The sequence below is a fragment of the Myxocyprinus asiaticus genome, chromosome 29 (assembly GCF_019703515.2).
Source record: "Myxocyprinus asiaticus isolate MX2 ecotype Aquarium Trade chromosome 29, UBuf_Myxa_2, whole genome shotgun sequence".
NCBI classification, from domain to species: domain Eukaryota; kingdom Metazoa; phylum Chordata; class Actinopteri; order Cypriniformes; family Catostomidae; genus Myxocyprinus; species Myxocyprinus asiaticus.
Window position 1 is genome coordinate 3,858,568 of NC_059372.1, and position 22,011 is coordinate 3,880,578.

The 22,011-nt window shown below is 39.1% G+C and overlaps 1 protein-coding gene across 1 annotated transcript; it reads right to left on the reverse strand.

Annotated features, from left to right (window-relative positions):
- Positions 1-1,947: 1,947 nt before the first annotated feature.
- lmnl3 (lamin L3) lies at positions 1,948-18,668 on the reverse strand. The gene is given in 12 exon segments (XM_051662024.1): positions 1,948-2,092; positions 4,227-4,328; positions 6,373-6,456; positions 6,458-6,493; positions 6,570-6,677; positions 6,915-7,125; positions 8,481-8,701; positions 9,974-10,099; positions 11,136-11,306; positions 12,296-12,421; positions 12,635-12,791; positions 17,934-18,668. Coding segments are annotated over 12 exon segments (1,758 nt in total). The 5' UTR covers positions 18,314-18,668; the 3' UTR covers positions 1,948-2,056.
- Positions 18,669-22,011: the final 3,343 nt, after the last annotated feature.

The following is a 22,011-nucleotide window of genomic DNA, read 5'->3' on the forward strand; positions in this document are numbered from 1 at the left end:
AGTCTGCCTTTACAAACATTTGTAAAAGAATGGGACGTTCTAAAGAGCTCACTGAATTCGAGCGTGGTACTGTAATAGGATGCCACTGTTGTAACAAGTCAGTTCGTGAAATTTCTTCCCTCCTAGATATTCCACGATCAACTGTAAGTGGTATTATTGCAAAGTGGAAGCGTTTCGGAGCCACAGCAACTCAGCCACGAAGTGGCGGACCACGTAAAGTTACAGAGCGAGTTCACCGAGTGCTGAGGCGCATAGTGCGTAAAAGTCGGCAACGCTCTGCTGACTCAATAACTGAAGAGTTCCAAACCTCCTCTGGCATTAACATCAGCACAAAAACTGTGTGCCGGGAGCTTCATGGCATGGGATTCCATGGTCGAGCAGCTGTATGCAAGCCTTACATCACCAAGCACAATGCCAAGCGTCAGATGAAGTGGTGTAAAGCACGCTGCTACTGGACTCTGGAGCAGTGGAAATGTGTTCTGTGGAGTGACAAATCATGCTTCTCTATCTGGCAGTCTGATGGACGAGTCTGCGTTTGGTGAATGCCAGGAGAACGTTTCCTGCCTGACTGCATTGTGCCAACTGTAAAGTTTGGTGGAGGAGGGATAATGCTATGGGGTTGTTTTTCTGGGGTTGGCCTAGGCCCCCTAGTTCCACTGAAGGGAAATGTTAATGCCTCAGCTTAACAGGACATTTTGGAAAATTCTATGCTTCCAACTTTATGGAAACAGTTTGGGGAACGCCCTTTTCTGTTCTAGCATGACTGTGCCCCAGTGCACAAAGCAAGGTCCATAAAGGCATGGTTGGATGAGTTTGGTGTGGAAGAACTTGACTGGCTCGCACAGAGCCCTGACCTCAACCCTACTGAACACCTTTGGGATGAACTAGAACGGAGATTGCGAGCCAGGCCCTCTCATCCAACATCAGTGTCTGATGGGCAAAAATTCCAACAGACACACTTCAAAATCTTGTAGAAAGCCTTCCCAGAAGAGTGGAAGCTGTTATAGCTGCAATGGGGGGACCAACTCAATATTAATGCCTATGGATTTAGAATGGGATGTCATAAAAGCTCCTGTAGGTGTAATGTGTAGATGTCCCAATACTTTTGTCTGTGTGTGTATATATATATACACACACACACACACACACACATATATATATATATATATATATATATATATATATATATATATATATATATATATATATATATATATATACACACACACACACACACACACATATATATATATATATACACACACACACACACACACACACACACACACACATATATATATATATATATATATATATATATATATATATATATATACACACACACACACACACACATATATATATATATTATACACACACACACACACACACACATATATATATATACACACACACTTATACATATACATATATATATATACACATATACACACACACACACATATATATATATATATATATATATATATATATATATATATATACACATATACACACACACACACACATTAATATATATATATGGGTGTGTGTGTGTGTATGTGTGTATATATATGTGTGTTTGTATAATATATATATACACATACACACACATATATCACACACATTATATATATATATATATATATATATATATATATATATATATATTTACACACACGTATATATATATATATCACACACATTATATATATATTTATACACACACACACACGTGTATATATATATATATTACACACATTATATATTTACACACACACACACAACACTTGGATGGATGTTTTAACTTAGTTAAAAACAATACAAGGAAATCTTTAGACTTGAATTTGTGAAATGCATTATGTTTCTTTTATTTCAGTTTATTTAAGCAAAGAACAGCAAATTATGTAAAAAAAAAATAAAAAAATACAAATATCAAGTTTAGACCCTTGAGAGTACATTTATCAAAGACCATAAGTTATAGCTGGCAGAGGTGTTAATTAGATGGATTTCGAGTGACTGATGCGCATACAGCTGGGTGACGCCGATGAGGCGCTTACATGACTGCACAGCTAGCGTCCTGATTATGCCCCTGAAAGACAGTGAGAAATATTAACACTGATTTATTCACGAACACACACTCGTGTCATGATAATGTGTGATCTGATTAAAATAGGCAGGTTCAGCTTTGAATGCGCATGCTTTTGTAGCACAAACATTTACAATAAAGCTGCAACAAGCAAGACAATGTTAAAGAATTACACACAGGGTTCAAAATGCACAAAATGAGCATAAAAAAAATCATCTTTGGCAGATAAAAAAAAATAAAAAAAATAAAAATCAAATTGAAATTAAATCGTAAAAATGAGTCCGATCCTTGACAGAAGTGCTACAGTACTAGAAACAATGAAAAGCCAAAGTTCTTTGCAAAAGCAGGGCACAAACTCCAGTGCAGCTGATGACATCACCACTGTAGCATTAGAATCTCACTTACAGATGTTTCTGAATAGAGTCCGATCAGGATAGCAAGCAACATTTCTTTTTTCTTCTTTTGGGCTTTCAAAGAGGTGAAGAAATGATATAAATACAGATGCTTATCTTTCATGGTATTGAAAATGGCACCTCCCTTTGGTATTCGTGGTCATTTTTGACCGGAAGGGTCAGATGTGTAACCCTTTTTTATGATGATAATGATATCATTTCTTTTCCCCTGAAGAACAATACAATTATGCATTTCTTTTGGGATTTTATGCTATTTTGATCTTATTTACATGTACATTTCTACATTTTACCAATTAATTTGCATATACAAATAAGCTCATATTTGGGAAAAAAATAAGAAATTCAGAACCTACTTTTCTATAAGTTGAAACATGAAATAAATATGAGAATGTGATATAAATTGGAGGCAGATTGCTGCCATCTGATGAACAAAATATAAATAACATGACCTGAAAAACATGTCATGCCAGTAACAGCCAGTAGATGACTGTAGACACATACTGTGTAGTCTGATGACTTGTTGAAACCTAGTTTTATATTTTATCATGAGATATACATTTGTATATAGATATATCAAATCATTATCAAACTATTATTTGTCAAAGTTTAGCATTTTAAAATTGTTTTTGCAGTTTATGTCATTATGCTTGCGATCAAACCTGACCATGGTGTTACAAGAGAAGACACAGAATAAGCATTTTACAACCATTAATTTATTTCAGAAATAAACATTTTACTCAAATAAATGTGTAATAGTGTCAAGAAAACAAACATCAAGAAACAGAAATGAACTGCAAAATTCTGAAAATTCAATTAGTGTATAAAACAGAAGAATCAGAGAAAACATGTTGCAATTTCAAACTTTCTATAGTACAAATGTATTTTGCAAACATGTGTGTGTGTGTGTGTGTGTGTGTGTGTGTGTGCGCATATGTTGTCAGATTGCTGTCATCAGCTGGAAAACAACAGATGACTTGTAATGCCAACAATGACCAAAAGATGTCTGTAGAGCTCCACTTATTGATGCCCTGGTTCTCTGTGCCAGTGTGTTCTTGTCTCACCCCTTCATTTCTGAGTGTGTTTGTGTGTGAGTGGATGTGTATGTTTTGCACTGAGGATGTTTTAGAGTCTCACCCTGTAATTTCTGTGTTTTTTTCTGCACTGTGGCTGATTTATTGATTGTATTTGACAGATTAAAAAAACTGCTGTTTTTTGGTCTTTCCCATTCATTTTCAATGGTCGGTCAATTTTGACTGTGAATACTAAAAGGTGTCACTTTTTGGGTTTTTTTACGAGCACTTAAGACTTATCGAATCAAGCCCAATTTAAAAATTTGTTTTTATTTTATATCCAGATGGAGGAAAAGTCATCAAGTCTTGTACTGCTCAGATAAAGGAAACCATTTCTATTACATGAGGAAAATGTATTTAGGTAAAAAATGACTGAATACCATGGGGGGGGGGGGGTTAAGACACTTATTGGTTTTGAAGAACACACAATGGTGATAATAAAAATACATAAATCGATAGGATTGCTATCTGATTGGGAAAAGCATATGCCATTTACACTTGGCCATAAAAATGTGCCTCTGCACACTGCATATAAAATCTTCTATTGTATGACTTCCAAAGACTTATAATACAGTGCACGAGTCATATAGGCTACGAGTGCAGCTACATTTGAGAAGAAACGTCAATGTAGTAATACTAAGGGGGTGTTGTTACCTGTCGTCGTGGGTGAATACCGGGGGTCATGATACTCTCATCAAACTCAGAGTCTTCTTCAGCTGTTTCCTGAACACACACCAGACAGCACTCTGCAATTTCCTACACAAAACACACAAACATATCACATACACAGTATATTAAATGGTACAAACTGAGACATGCTACATTATCTAATCAAGACGTGTTAATTTTCACTCTAATTTCAAATGTCTTAAATAGCCATTTCACTTTGAAAAGAGAGAAACCCCCCCAGCACCATTAAATGCAAGACTCCCGCAATGAAATCACAAGATGTTTTTGAAAAGGAATGTTCCAGGTTCAATACAACGATGACGTTTTAGTGCCACATTAAAATAAAAATATACGATTTTGAGAATACAGTTGAGACATTAAAAGAATAAGTTCTTTCTATTTTGAGAATAAGTCAATATTAAGTGAATAAAGTAGCATTAAACAAAAATTGATTAAAAGACATAATATTGTATGATTGTCAGGGGGGGAAAAAACGTGATCATTATAAGAAGAAGAGACCACTGAGGCAGCAGCTTTATCAATGCAAGAAATGAATGTGGAGGATTTAGTTAAATCATACTTCAGGATAGGATTTGCCAAAGAAAGTTGCGTTATCATTAATATCGGGACACTGCAGACGTTATGTAGGAAAATACATTTATTCAGGAGAAAGAATGTGACAGACCACGGTAAAGATATTTTTGTTTGAAATATAGACCTCTTCGGACTATAAATCGATTAAAATCTACATTTCTAACCACAGCCTCTGTTTCCCATTTACATTTAGTCATTTAGCAGACGCTTTTATCCAAAGCGACTTACAAATGAGACACATAGCAAGCAACTTGACATACAACAGGCCAGCCAACAAAGCACTGCAGTAGTCCAGTCTTGAAATGACCAGAGCTTGGACCAGGAGCTGTGTAGCAGATTCAGACAGAAAAGGTCTGATTGTGCTGATGTTGTAAAGCGCAAATCTGCAAGACCTGGCGGTTGATGAGATGTGTGCACTGAAATTAAGCTGGTCATCTACCACCACTCCCAGGTTCCGGGCTGTTCTAGTTGGTGTTAGTGTAGTTGAACCAAGTGATACCAGACAGAAATACAGGAAATTGCCTTTTTATGCAATATGAATTGGCAAACAGTGGATTTCTAAAGGTATATTGATGGTTACATATGCGTCTACTGTATATAGGCTCCACTTTGCGGTTGTCTACTATAATATCTTTCCTTACAACTTTAATCTCACTATGATACAACTTTATTACATAATATTATGAATTTAATATAATGCTACAGCTTTATTCTAGTACATTTACATTGATGCATTTGGCAGACACTTTTATCCAAAGTGCCCTTATTACAGGGACAATCACCCTGGAGTTAAGTGCCTTGCTCAAGGACACAATGGTGGTGGCTGTGGGGATCGAACCAACAACCTTCTGATTACCAGTTCAGTGCTTTAATCCACTATGCCACCACCACTCCAGTAATATTACAACTTTAGTCTCGACTTTATCCTTGTAATGTTATGACTTCAAATATACACCGATCAGCCACAACATTAAAACCACCTGCCTAATATTGTGTAGGTCCCCCTCGTGCCGCCAAAACATCGCCAACCCGCATGCTATTCCGAGATGATATTCTTCTTACCACAATCGTACAGAGCGGTTATCTGGTTTGAGTATTTCGGTAACTGCTGATCTCCTGGGATTTTCACACACAACAGTCTCTAGAATTTACTCAGAATGGTGCCAAAAACAAAAAACATCCAGTGAGCGGCAGTTCTGGGGATGGAAACGCCTTGTTGATGAGAGAGGTCAACAGAGAATGGCCAGAATGGTGGTTTTAATGTTGTGGCTGATCGATAATACTAGGGCTTTATTCTAGAAATATTACAACTTTAAAGTTTCGACTTTATTCCTGAATTTTTAATTTTTTTTTAGGTGGCACTAAAATGCTGTTATGCAATACAAGTTAAACTCAATCGACAGGATTTGTGACAAATAAAATTGACTTAATTTCAATGATTTAAGTTCCTTTATGTTTCCAGCACTCCCATGAACCGTGCTTTGAGGATCATAGCTCAACCATGAGCTCAGGTCAAGTGTCTGATCTCGCATCTCACCTCGTTCTGAGTGTTCAGCAGACACACTCGGTCTTCACCAAACGGGCCCCATGTCTCATGGCTCCTCATTACCAATTCACCTGTCAGAGTTCTGTTGCACTCCCGCACCTGTGGCCCAAATCTGATGACACACAACACAACCACCCTTTACACTGGCTATACGGCCAAACCTTCACATTCTGAATTGTGATCTTTACCGTCAGCGTTTGTCCAGCAGCCAGCACACAAGGGGAGGGGATCTTGAAGACTATATCAGGGGCCTCTTGATGACTCTTTCGCAACACCCACCCCCCTATTGGCTGATCCTTAAATTAAAGTTTATTGCAGTATATTACAGGTAGGACTGGTTGATATGGCCGTGTATGTGTATATATTACTCAATGGTAGAATTATGTCTACCGACAGAGGTTTAACTATACCATTTATAATGCGGTATAAAGTTTTTAATTTTTAAAAACACCAAATACAGGTAAAATTATTTTAAAGAAATGCGTTCGAAAGCCAACTAGACTGAGTTACCATATGTCTGTGAAAGGTCATACCTTGTCAGATTTATTCAGGAGTTTGATGTACTTCCCTTCTATGTCGATCTCTTCAATGGACACACTTCCACGAGTGAAGGAACGTTGGGAGTACCTGCTGCTGGGCGAGAGACCGGAACTCGAGCCTTCGCGTTTGCGTTTCTTTCTCCCGGGTTGTGCGCGAGTGCGAGAGATGGTTGACTGCTGGAACGGACTGGGTGAAAGATTCAGTCTGGGGGGAGGGGGTAAAATTATCCACAGAGGAGAAGATTCATGTTATTCTAGTATCTGAAACTAAACTGCACTTTCTATGAATAGAGCTCACTTTAGTGTCCAATTACCCTTTTTCAAACTGGCACAAATCCCATGTTTTTTGTTGTGAGAACTATTAGATGTTATGCTAAAGGCCCCGGCACACTCGCAGCGAAGTGCTTCTTTGCTCAGAGCCAAAAATACATTTGAAACAGCTGAGCACTTCATGGGTAGAATTCACACTAGATCAGTAAAAGAAGCTGTTTTATCCACTCAATGATGATTTAAAGTAAAATATATGCAATAGATAATATGTAATTTGTTATGTTTACATTCTGCATTAATGGCGCTAATGCGCTAACATGCCATACGTGGCCACAATATGCACCGGTAACTCTGTTATTGTGATTTATGATGACACTGATACTACTGCAAAGACCAGTGTATAAAAGAGTGTTAATGGGCAGAATAAAGACAACAGAATGATGGTAGGCTTATCTTACTATGGGCAGATGTGAGAATGGCTTTCACTGCAGGTGGCACATGAGTGAATGGGCACTTGAGAGTATTTGGGTAGATTTGATTGCTTTTGTAGACTAATAAAAAAACATGACATGGTCTTGGAAAATGTGTCTATGTGAACAACTGTACAGATGCAGGTAATTTTGCACCAGCTTGCTAATAACTGCAGGACAGCGTACTCGTGTTGACTGATCTTTACTTACTGAACAGGAATTAGCTGTTGGCCTAAAAGTAGGTGGAGCTCCAGGTCACACCAACTAATGATGTGGACCAATGGCAGTAAGAAGGTGTTTAGCAGTCTGTACGAAGTTTTCCTGAAAGTTAGCACTGGCAAGCTGTTACGAACCACCAAAACAAATGCAAAAAACAACTTCATTTTGGCCAGATTATTTTCTAAATGACGTCACACAGGTTCGTTCTTCGATTTCTTATCAAAGTATGCCGAGGCCTTAAATGTGCAAATCTGTTATGCATTCTGGTGTGTGTTTTTTTTTTTTTTTTACATTATTACATTTTGACATCTATTTAATGTTTATTGACAAAAAATGTAATCACGGCAAAAATTGCAAACCTCAAAATTAAATGCATCTTATTATTTGGTTTGACTTTCCGAGTTTGAGTTTCAGGCCCTATTTTGTACCCTATTTGTGGAAATTACCAAATAATAAATTCGATTTTTATAGACTAAGAAGGTTAAACGTGCTTTATACAGAAAAAAATCCCAAACTTTAATAACACTGCTACTGTCTACTGACCGAAGAATTTCGAAACATTAGACAACAGCCTGAACGAAAATGCCACCAGTTCCCTCACCTCTTCTCTTCACCCTCCAGCATCTTACGATAAGCGTTTATCTCCATATCCAGCATGAGCTTCACATCCAGAAGATTCTGGTACTCCTCCAGCTGCTCCTGCATCTGCTGTCTCATTTCTGACATCTCCTGATCCTTCTGAGAGAGTCTGTGTTGATTAAGCTGTCTCTCGCGGTCCAGAATCTGCTCCAGCTCCTGAACACGCACCTCCAACACCGAGTTCTGATCCACAAAAACTTGAACAGTCAAACTTCAAAAGTGTTTAAGGTCATAAAGGAGGATGGAAAAGGTCCAAAAGGTTGTGCTACACCTCTTGAGGATATGTAAAGATTGTTCCACATTACTCGCTGCAGAAAACCAAGCAATAATGACTTTGTCTCTAGTTCCGGTTCCGTTAACAATTCTTTCAGTACTTTTGAGGAAGAATTATCTAAAAATAAGAATGCAATTCTTATTTGACTTATTGCCCTCAACAGTCTATCAAATGATGGCATTGTTTCATCTGTTCTGTTAAAAATATTTAGCAAATTGTGCTTTTACACAAACATTTTAATTAAGATATCTTAATTCATAATTTTTGTTTTACAACAAAACTCATAAAAGTGTATATTTATCTAATGATATAGTATGCTCCCTTGCTCCCTGTTGAGTGAATGACTTAACCTCCAGTGTGCTGTCTGTCTCAGAACAGTGTTAAATGCACCTTATTTTCATCCTAACTCCATACAAAGCCTCAATGCAACATTTTCCAGTTTTTGGATGCATCCACTGATACTCAATGTGATAATGCGCAGTGAATATAGGACATTTTAATGGAAATGAGCCTATAGTCCACGTACGTGGTCATTATGTTTAACAGCGTGCCATTTTGTGATATATCGATGAAATTTATAAAATGGCATATCGGATGAAACTACAGACTTTAATCTTTTGACTCAAACAGGTTTTATTGTAAAAACGTAATGTGGTTTCTTACCAAATGTAGTTTTGTTGCTGTTTCTCCCAAAGACAAACTCAGCTAAAATCAGCGCCATGTTGTTTTGTCACATGACTCGGTACATCAAAAGTTTAACCCTTTAATGACAGTCTAGAGTCTCTTGAACTGAGATCAGTCAGTTTATATGAAAGGAAATTATGCAATTATGCATTTTAGCGAAACCAAAGAATTAATGTCCACGTTTGTGGACGCGGGGTCACAGGAGGTTTAAGAATCAAAAACCCAAGAATCAGTCATAGCAGTTAGTGAATTAATATGATCCACTTACTGGATTCGAAGTGAATCAAGAATTGTTACTGTGATATTTTCAAAAATGTCTTCATCAAAAGTACTAAAAGAATCATTGTGAAATCATTAAGAAACTGAAATCATTAAGAAGCACTGGAACCATAAATCATTCAATTCCTTAGGATTCCCATCCCCAATCTCTAAATCTTTCAGAAAGGTAAACTTATATTAGGCCGTGAAGTCAACTACAACAGCTTCCAGATAACTACCCGTTTCTGTAGGTTGTTGATTTGCACCGACTGAGATTCCAGACGGAGTTTGGTGCCTGCAAGCTCTTCTCTCGTTGAGGACGCGAAATCGCTGTTCTTCACCGCCGCTTGCTTTGCATTCTCCAACTGCAAGAGTTAAACGGCACCCGTTACTGTAAACGCAAATGAGAAACCGGTAAACAGTTTGGTAACTGAGATGGCAAGCACTTATGGAGGTACCATGAAAGAAATCCCTTTGCGATTCCTGGCTTTCCAGGATGCTTCCTCGTCGTGCCTCTCCAGCACCTCTCGCTCAAAGCCCTGAACTACACCTCTCCTGTACCTCTGCTCTGAGGAACTGTAGACTATCTTACTCTGAGAGAGTTACATATAGTGACAGATGAAGAAATGTACATGCAGATCTAGTGCCTATTGAGGGATAATGAACTGCATACGGTACACTATGATTTTATTTTCACCTGCCGCTATGTCTTGTGCACGGTCAAGCAATCTAATCTTTCAAAGGCTATACTACATTGACCATGAGCCCGTACAGATGCATCTGAAGCATGCACATTATAACTGCTTTGTCATACTTTTTAGTGCAGTCGATGCGCACATGTCCGCGTGGACCCTGCCTATTGTGAAATATATTGACAAATACTCCATGCAAGTACATGAATGCAAAAGTTTTGTACGTTGTTGCATTCATTGGCTTTGCATTATGAATTGTTTTGGTAACAATGCATTGAAGCCTGGCTTTGCCTCAAGAGGCGCTCAAGCGGGCATTCGCACAAACTGTTAACTGAGCAGCAGTTTGAAAAGAACCTTGCAGCGCAAGCTAAAGTTAGATCAGCTGTCGACGTGTTTGTAGCTAGCTACCCGAATAAATATGGCACAGACATTTGAAGGTAACTCTGTCGCCCCCTTGAGTACTGAGGTTTGTAACCGCCACAGTATGCAACAATGCACATGTAGTAAGTTCAATGGGATAGCGAACACTACTTTCCTTGTAGTGAGCAGTATGCCGTTCTGTGGGATGAATTCTAACTTCTTTCCGAAATGTCTCAACTAAAATTGCAATCACACTGAATGACGCAAGGCCAAGAACAAAAATGCCACGGGTTCTTGTAGCTGTAAAGTGGTTCACATATGATGTGTGTATTTTGACCGACTGTTCTACCTTAGCAACGAAGGTCTTCTCCAGCTCTTCTTTGTACTGATGGATTTGAACTTCCTGTTCCTGTCGGAGTTGCTTCATGGCTTCAGCCAGTTTACCCTCAAACTCCTTCTGCCTGCCGCTGTCCAGCTCCATTAGTCTGCTCTCATGACGGCTCCGCATCTCAAGCGCCTCCTGCATACAGGAGCGCAAACACAAACGTGCGGAGAAATAAGAATACAAAGATAGTGATCGGACTTCAATCGGTCTACATCACTAAACTTTTACTCAATGTCACCATTTTTGCCACATTCAAGGCATGGTTACATTTACCGCTGCACGGCGAAATGCAAAGGTGGCATGGACAGATGTTGAGTGCCTGTGATACCAGCAAAAAACCAATTGCATGTTGGTCAATGCGGCAAATTCGCCTGTCAAAGTTCACCAAACTTAAACTTCATGCAAAATCCGCAAGGGGAATTCTTCGCCACCGGAAGTCCATCGTGAAAAATTCACAACCGGGCAGATTCCCATTGAGATGACTGTATTTCGCTGTGCAAAGGTAAATGTGACCATGCCTTTAGCTTTATTCTTTAGTAATCTTTCTCAATTACTTGTTCAATTAATATTACCTCTTCCCTGCATTCCTTTTTGTTTTATTTTGTTCATGACCACTTTCAGTTTACTACGTATTGTTAGTTAAACTGTATCCATTTATTTTGCACTACTGACATGCCATTTGCTGAGATGACTTGTTTATTTGCACTACTGCCATTTTACATTGCTTAATTCATTGGGTCCAGCTCTGTTAAGTGAAAATGGTCCAGACTGCCCTGCAAAGGCAAATCACAGTAAGTACACATTGTTAATGCTGAGTTATGACCAGAGTCGGGTCTCTTAGGCTACTATCTGTCCTGTGACAGACAGATTTGGCTCAACTATTCTCAGATTAAACTTAAACTCCACATTAAATATTTGGCTGGACAATCAAAAAACGTAAGCCGTTTTTCTCAGTATCTGTGCTGAAGTTAATGCACTGGCTTTCTAAGGCAGCATAGTCATTATGTAACACAGAAAAGTCTAAAAAACGAAATACCTAATGAGTTTGATTATTGATAGTAGCCAAACATTCAGGTTTGATAACACAACAAAAACTGGCCTATTATCCCAGACAAATTCTGGACCTGTTCACTTAGATGTTTCTGGAAATCCAACTGCTCCTTTAGTGTTTGAAATTGATTTTCGGCATCCACTCGACGAAGCATCTCAGAGTGCAGTTGGGTATTGCCGCTCTGCAGGGCGGACTCCAGCTGTAAGGCAGAAGAATAGATCACACTCGTCTTAGTGTTGGAAATATCCACACATGGTAACAACAACAACTCAACAGATACTGTACAAATACTTTAGACTGTATCGTGGAATGGAGAGCATTAGATACATTTCACACACCTCCAAATTTTTAGTCAGGCTGCTCACATGCTCAATTAGTTTTCGGTTAGATTTTAATATGTGTTTAGACTCACGTTAGCCACTTGTGTCCTTAGGTCGGAAATGTCATTCTCCAGTCTGCGGTTGGTGGACAGTACATTTGCATAATCTGCTTCTTTAGAGTTCAGGGTGGCTTCAAGATTTCGCCAGTGTCCAACAGCTGTGTTCAGTTCACACTCTTTCTTACTATTCCTGAGAGACATAATAATAAACATGAGAAAAAAAACAGACGAAAGACTTCAGAACTTTAGATGTGATAATTAAATGCGGTTAAGTTGTGTCAGACAAAAACAATTAAAGTGAACAAGAGATACAATCCCTGATAGCACACGTATATCACCCAGACGTCTATTTGAGGCGTGTTTACATCTGGAAGATGGATTTTTTGACATTGTTTGCTCATCTGCAATACACCTATAAGACATACACTATATTGCCAAAAGTATTCGCTCATCTGCCTTTAGACGCATATGAACTTAAGTGACATCCCATTCTTAATCCATAGGGTTTAATATGACGTCGGCCCACCTTTTGCAGCTATAACAGCTTCAACTCTTCTGGGAAGGCTTTCCACAAGGTTTAGGAGTGTGTTTATGGGAATTTTTGACCATTCTTCCAGAAGCGCATTTGTGAGATCAGACACTGATGTTGGACGAGAAGGCCTGGCTCGCAGTCTTCGCTCTAATTCATCCCAAAGGTGCTCTATCGGGTTGAGGTCAGGACTCTGTGCAGGCCAGTCAAGTTCTTCCACACCAAACTCGCTCAACCGTGTCTTTATGGACCTTGCTTTGTGCACTGGTGCGCAGTCATGTTGGAACAGGAAGGGGCCATCCTCAAACTGTTCCCACAACGTTGGGAGCATGGAATTGTCCAAAATCTCTTGGTATGCTGAAGCATTCAGAGTTCCTTTCACTGGAACTAAGGGGCCAAGCCCAGCTCCTGAAAAACAACCCCACACCATAATCCCCCCTCCACCAAACTTCACAGTTGGCACAATGCAGTCAGACAAGTACCGTTCTCCTGGCAACCGCCAAACCCAGACTCGTCCATCAGATTGCCAGATGAAGAAGCGTGATTCGTCACTCCAGAGAACGCGTCTCCACTGCTCTAGAGTCCAGTGGCGGCGTGCTTTACACCACTGCATCCGACGCTTTGCATTGCACTTGGTGATGTATGGCTTGGATGCAGCTGCTCGGCCATGGAAACCCATTCCATGAAGCTTTCTATGTACTGTTCTTGAGCTAATCTGAAGGCCACATGAACTTTGGAGGTCTGTAGCGATTGACTCTGCAGAAAGTTGGTGACCTCTGCGCACTAATCGCCTCAGCATCCGCTGACCCCGCTCTGTCATTTTACGTGGCCTACCACTTCGTGGCTGAGTTGCTGTCATTCCCAATCACTTCCACTTTGTTATAATACCACTGACAGCTGACTGTGGAATATTTAGTAGCGAGGAAATTTCACGACTGGACTTGTTGCACAGGTGGCATCCTATCATAGTACCACGCTGGAATTCACTGAGCTCCTGAGAGCGGCCCATTCTTTCACAAATGTTTGTAGAAGCAGTCTGCATGCCTAGGTGCTTCATTTTATACACCTGTGGCCATGGAAGTGATTGGAACACCTGAATTCAATTATTTGGATGGGTGAGCGAATACTTTTGGCAATATAGTGCATGTCAATAGTTATGTCTCGGATGTCAATAAGACATTCAGCAGATGTATTCGAGACGTTTATGATTTAGAATGTTTGTAAATCTGATCTTTTTTTTTTTCTTTTCCATTTTCTCCCAATTTGGAATGCCCATTTCCCACTACTTAGTAGGTCCTCGTGGTGGCGCGGTTACTGACATCAATCTGGGTGGCGGAGAAAAAAGTCTGTTGCCTCCGCTTCGGAGACCATCAATCCGCGCATCTTATCATGACTCGTTGTGCATGACACTGCGGAGACTCACAGCATGTGGAGGCTCATGCTACTCTCGGCACTCCACGCACAACTTACCACACGCCCCATTGAGAGCGAAAACCACTAATCGCGACCACAAGGAAGTTACCCCATGTGACTCTACCCTCCCTAGCAACCGGCCCAATTTGGTTGCTTAGGAGACCTGGCTGGAGTCACTCAGCATGCCCTGGATATCGAACACGCGACTCAGCGTCAATACTCGCTGAGCTACCCAGGCCCCTGTAAATCTGATCTTTTTAAGATGTTTAGCAGATGCTAAATAGATTGTGATGCTTTCCAGATGAAAAGATCTAAAACGGACATCTTGGAGAAGTCCGTGTTCTGTCTAGGGTGGCAAAAATGCATGCAAGTATGTGTGCACTTAAGTCATCGCTATACTGAACCCAGATTGCACACGTACATCTCCGAGATGTCCATTTTAGATCTTTTCATCTGGAAATCATAATGTAATTAACATCTGCTAAACATCTTAAAATGATCAAATTTACAAATATTCTAAATCATTAACGTCTCAAAAGACATCTGCTTATTAGATTGTGATGCTTTTCAGATGAAAAGATCTAAAATGGACATCTCGGAGATGTACGTGCGCAATCTGGGAACCATTTTACATAATATTTACTCAAAATACAATTAAAAAATAATTGAAAACAGAAACATTTACTGACATAAGGGGAACTACCATGTCTAAGTAAGCAGTGTTATCAGGTGATGAGAATTAATCTCAAATTGGCCAGAAATATCGGTCCATCAATAATTAATTTGTTACTATAAGAGAAACATATGCTATATGCTAAAAAGTGACCATTTATTAGCAAATTTATTCAAAACCAACTGGTAATTCGGTAAAGTAGTCCAACTTCTACAAAAGTCCCCTCAGATCTCACAGATTTAGAAGGGGCACAATTTACATTTACCAGCCCCTCCAGGATTTTGCGATCGCAAATATGCTTGCAAATTCAACCAATCTCTGCATTATTTGCGGCAGCTCAAAATCTTTTATAATTTCCGCAAATTTTCCGCAAAAAACATAAATCTGAGGGAATCCCATAGCTTTCCTACATGTTTGTCAGTGGCAAAATACGTGTTTGAAGCCTGATGCAGTCGCAGCATAAGCAAATGCACAGCTGCTATTGTATCATCTCCATAGTAACAGTGTAGCATCTCCTCCACGTTGTGCGTTCACTATTAAAATCTTTCTAAACTTTCGCAGGACCGCAGATAGCACGCATATATCATTAATCTTCACCCTGCGTGCTACGAATGAGACACCAAAACCCACGTTTATACAAAGAATCCTTAACAGTCACTTAAAATCCCCATTAGTTGCGCAATAAATTGTGATTTGAATTTGAAGTGCTTAATACAGTAGGCTACGAATCTGAAAATAGCAATTATGCTTATATGCCTATAGTAAATGTTCATAAAACTTTTTTCCTAAAATAAAAAAGGTCACATATATACAACATACATTTCAAAATATGACAAAAATTGCCATTTTCATAACAATTTTCGAAACATTTGTGGAATTTAAATTTGTACATAAATGCTCAAATATATGAACTTTGTATATGTATATCAGATTTCAATATTAGACGATGTAATAATGGCAACAGGCCCAATTATAATTATTGAATCCTCATTTGTGTTTTTAGTTTACAGATTCAACTTAGGGTACGTTTACACGACAACGATGTACTAAAAAATGGAAACGTTTTTCCTTTGCGTTTTTGAAAAGTTTCGCATTTACACGTATCTACGAAAATGACTAAACACGTTGTATTATGCATGCCAGGCCAGTAGTTGGCGATGTCACTTTGTAAAGAAACACTACGTGCCTGCGCACATAAACATTCTTCCACAGAGCGGTGAATACAAACAATGAAGATGGCGAAAGCATCGAGCAATTTTGTCTGGACGGACGATGAGGATTCTTTATTACTACAAGTCTTGAGCAGCACAAACACAGTCCTGTAGTCCGCCATTGTAGTTTTGAATGTCTTGCGCGTTGTTTTGAAGTACTCGCGCGCATGCCTATAGACTGAACACGTAATATGCGTTCGCATGACATCATCGTTTTCACAAATTCGCATTTTTGTATGTTTACACGGAGACGATAACGGCATCATTTTCAAAAACTTGCACTTTGAAAGTGTTTGCGTTTTCAGGCCCCAAAATGCCGTTGTCGTGTAAACGAACAGCCAAAACGCATAAAAAGTTTTCAGTTTTTAGTTGAAAACGTTGTCGTGTAAACGGCCCTATAGAGAAGTTTTCTTGCATTGTCTGAGGCAGAACATTTCAATACAAAAATAATTAAGGGTCCTCCAACACCCATAGGTTTCAACTAAGGGGCCGTTTACACGACAACGTTTTCAACTAGGCGTTTTGGGGCCTGAAAACGCAAACTTTTGAAAATGGATTTCAAAGTGCAAGTTTTTGAAAACGATGCCGTTATCGTCTCCGTGTAAACATACAAAAACGCGAATTTGTGAAAACGATGACGTCATGCGCACGCGTATTACGTGTTCAGTCTATAGGCATGAACTTCGAGAAATTCGTCCTTACGTCCAGGGCTAACAGACCAACATGAAATCACCAGCTGGAGTCTTTAAAAAGGTGGCGCGCTTTATAGTCCAGGGTCACTTGTAGTAATAAAGCAACCTCATCGTCCGTCCAGACAAATCTGCTCGATGCTTTCGACATCTTCATTGTTTGTATTCACCGCTCTGTGGAAGAATGCTTATGTGCACAGGCGCGTACTGTTTCTTTACAAAGTGACATCGCCAACTACTGGCCTGGCATGCATAATACAGTGTGTTTAGTCATTTTCGTGGATCCGTGTGATTGGGGATCATTTTGACAATGTTGTTGTCGTCTGTACGCAACTTTGTCGTAAAACGCAAAGGAAAAACTTTTCCGTTTTTAGTACAACGTTGTCGTGTAAATGTACCCTAAATGTATGGTATTTTGTGTGTAATTCGCTTTTTTTTTTTTTTTTTTTTTTGCTTGCTAACTGCAGAGAAAGTTATTGTGCACTAAAATATTTACATGTAATTACATTTGCAATGTAATTAACACAATTACAGAAGTATATAATGATGATTTGCAAGTGTTCACTGCAAAACAACACACAAAAAAATACCGCAAATTGCATTGTAAAATTTGAGAAAAGCTGCAGCAAATTCAGTCATTTTGGGCCACAAAAATCAGGAAAAAGTGCTGTGAAATCTTGGTGGGACTTATTTACTTCTTATATTACTAAACATAACCGCGTCTAAGGGGGGATAGGGGCTTGTGCCCCTCCTGAAACTTTTAAGGCCAGCCCCCCAAAACAGAACACATAGTACCGCCCCTGTCATGACACTTCACCTGGCTGTCAACTTCTTATGTGTCTCTTGCAGTTGACTCAGTTCAATCTGTAGTCTGGCCCTCTCGCTCGCGACTGAATCCAGAGTTTTCCGCGCGTCCACCAGCTCCGTCTCATAGGCGCGCCGCACATTGGCCACCTCCCTGACCGCGGTCTCCTCCTTCTCCTGCAGGAGAACCTGCATGGACGACTTGTCATTCTCCAGCTGCCGGACCCGCTCGATGTAGTTGGCCAGGCGGTCGTTGAGGTGGCGCAGGTCCTCCTTCTCCTGCATGCGGCTGAGACGCGTCGGGCTGACGGTTGATGGAGACGCGCCGCTACGCCTGGACGAGCGCACAGTGGACGCGCGGCTTACCGTCGGGGTGGACAGGATCACGTCCATGACTTAACACAGAAACAGAGATGCGCACGGATGCTCTCAAATCAGAGGCACAAAAAACACGATTTTGTCGCTTTGCGCATGCGTCAGAGTGTAACTATAAGCGTGCGGAGACACATCCATTAAATCTACACGCTACCGGGCTGTGTAAAGTCCAAAAGACGTGATTTGAGAGAGGTTTGCTCTTGTTCCTTTCAGACTAGAGGAATAAACCCAATTTATTCTTCATTACTTTCAGCTGCGGCGTGATAGCAACGTCACAAGACCCACACACTGCCGGATTTAAAGGGCAAGATATATTTAGATACTACCCCAATATTTGGACAAAAGCATTTAAATATCCAGGGGGGACAGAATGTTTTGCACTGGACGTGACGTGTTTAAGAAAGATTTTTTTATATTTTTATTTTAAGTCCAGAATTAACTTTATGCTGCTTTAATAACCAATGTTGCACCAAATTAAAAGGGAGCACATGGAATTTATTAAATTAATTTTTACCAGAAAGTTTTAGATTTCTTACAGCTTACACTGTAAAAAGGCAAATTTTTATATTGTGAATCTGTTTCTACCTGATCTAACCTTAACCCTTGTGCGTCAATAAAAAAAATGTTACTCAGAGGTCCTAAGAGGACAAAAATATTAGAGGTGTCAAAAAACAGCTATTAATATTATTTTCCACTTTCAGTGAGATAATTTTTTAACTAACATCAGTCCTGATCATAACTTCCAAATATTCATTCATTTTCAGGATTTTTTAACCCTTTAAATGCCAGTTTTTTTGCGTAATGCCACTGTTGTTTTTACACACACACACACACACACACACACACACTTCTTAATACACACATACTACAAAACACACTTTGACATCCATACCAACGACACACACACACAATTTTAGCTGCATCATTTATTCAATTGTCCTGCAATGTATTATCTATAATACAGCAAACAGAAAATAGGGGAAAAGCATGTATTTGCTCCATAGGCTAAACATGAGAAAAATGGCGCCATCTGGCGGAAAATATAAAACATTGAAATTTTGAAGCCAGGGCTCTGGAATAAAAGCATAATATCATAGAATTCATGATTTTATGCTTTAATGGCACTGGGATCAAATACTGCAGTTTTAATGGGTTTCAATGGGGACATTTTTGTCCTGAAGGTCCTGAGTGTAACTATTTTGTGTACACAGAGTATTATAAATGTATTATAGGAACTGAGGTTGAAATATCAAAATTCCCCCAAAAATACACACCTTTGGCAAAATGTATGCCATTGGCATTAACACAATGATTGAAAAAACAAAAATGAAAAAGACAAAAATGTCCAGAAGGTTGCACAAGGGTTAATGATGTAACCAGGTGGATATAGTCATAATTTGTTTTTCATTTAAAAAGCAGTTAGATTAGATGTTACCACAGCAGATTTGTTTTTACCTAGCACAAGCTACCTGACAAAACATTTTTATATGCACTACATGAGAGTGGTAAAATCAGTCAAACGACAATACTGTCCTTCAAAGGCAAAACACAGAAACAACACATTTGAACTGGGTATATTTACACACTTTAGAAGAAAAAGTTAACCTAAAAATGTGCTTTATGTGGTAACATCTAAATGGTTTGATTGTTAAAAGTCAAAAATATTATTTAACATAACCAAAAAAAGCCAGCTTCAGAGGTTAGATCAAGTAGAAATAGCTTTTTAAGGTAACAGTTTCAGGTTACCACTTTTTAGTGATTTTTTGGACGGGTTTAGTTCAACTAAGATTCAGAGGAAACAAAGGGTGAAAATTTGATAACGAAGATTTGGCTGGAAATAAATCCAAAAAGTTTTAAGCCAGTTTCAGTGTTTGCATAGTTACTCCATTTCGCCTTTGTGGGGCAGAATTTGACAGCAAATTTCAAGAGAAAAACTAATTTTCCTGGCTGGATAACCCAGCATTAATACATCAATTATATGGCTTCTTCTCAGTCAAACTCTGATGTCAAAGGATCCCTACTAATATAATGTATATATCTAATGATCATTGATTGAAGACCCATTGTCCCTCGTACCTGCCGTCATCAAAGTGGGCAAATGAACTATGCTCTGGCACAGCTGTGTCACCCACTGTGATCCAGCGATGGATGAAAAGCGTGAATAAATTTGCATGTAGGCATGAGTTACGATTGCACGCGTAATTGAAAGAAAGCTTCTTCCGCTTTCCGATTCGAGCTATCATCCCATAATAATATCATAGATCATCATCAAAACATGAACAGATGCCAAATGACAACTTACATTGCTTGACCTCACAGTAAAAACATGAGTGGAAAGTATTTTGCCACATTGAGTTTGTGACCAATGACCAGTGGCTGCAGATATAGCCCGGATGACTGACATGGTTGCCATGGAAACGACGCTCATTCAGTGCATAGTTGAGCAGCTGTCTCGTCTCTTCAGATAGTGACCAGTAAATCTGAATGTTTACATTTACATATTTACACATTTGCTGTGTAATACAGACAACATAAACATATTTGTCCTGTGCAAAATTGCGGCAGACGAATTTAGGTTTTATTGAAAATGAGGGGGACACATCTCCCATGTCCCCCATGTATTCTACGCCCATGACCTCAATATTTTGACAAATGCATCTAAATCGGTTTATTATATAAAACCCTGTTTCAGCTACTCGACTAACACGACATTGAATTAGTTATGATATTTATTTTAGAATAATAGTCATTTGTGATAACTGGATATACTTAATTGTTTTGCTTTTTAATCACTTTGATTCAGACCGATTTGCAAACAAATCATTCGGTTTTGACCTATTAATTGACTCAAAAGAACCCATTGGCTAAAAAATCTGCAACAGAGCAGTATCTAGCCAATGAGATATTTTTAGTGTTGAGGTAAGCTAGAAAAATGTTTATTCGCTTTAGAAATAGAGCGCAACAGTGAACGCCCACTTTTTCGTCCGCCTGGGTTCCGGAAGTATTTTTATCATTAATTTCTTCCATAGACTTCCCCATTTAAAATCCTCCTTACAAAAAATAAACTTGCTGCAGATATGCAGCTTGTTATTTTCACATGCAAATGAGCTTTTGATTCAATGCAATTGTTTGCCAGAAGTTTGCAGCTCTTCGCCGGTAGTGGGGAACCTCCGGCAAACCTTTGGCAACAACGGACAATTTGCCGCAAGTTTCCATGTGAAAAGTTTCAGTGGCGAATTTGCAGCAAATTTGCTATGAACTCTCGTTTCTTTTTTGTAAAGGCTTCATGAAAGAGTTGAAGAGCAACGAAACAGCACAGAGGTAAATCATAACAATACAAACTTTGATTTAAAGCAAAAAAGTACTTGAAAATTAGACAAAAAAGACAAAGGTACAAGACTTAACGTCTTTAATAAGGGAGTGAACTACAATCCCACGAAGCATTGCGAATGACGTAACAGTATACAAACAATGGAAATAAATAAAATGACAAAATTTGTTTTAAGGTCATTGATTATAAGTATAGAAACAATAAATTTTGTTTATTGCAAAATATTCTGATAAATACAAATAAGTAGTTTGAGGGTGAAGGGAGAGTGACCTGACTGCATAATTCACAGTGCGTCATGGAAGTGGGCGGTCGCTGCTGGACTTGATTCACGGGCTTTGTTTGCCACGGTTCTCTGATTGTTGGATCTTTCTCTGCTGGCACATGG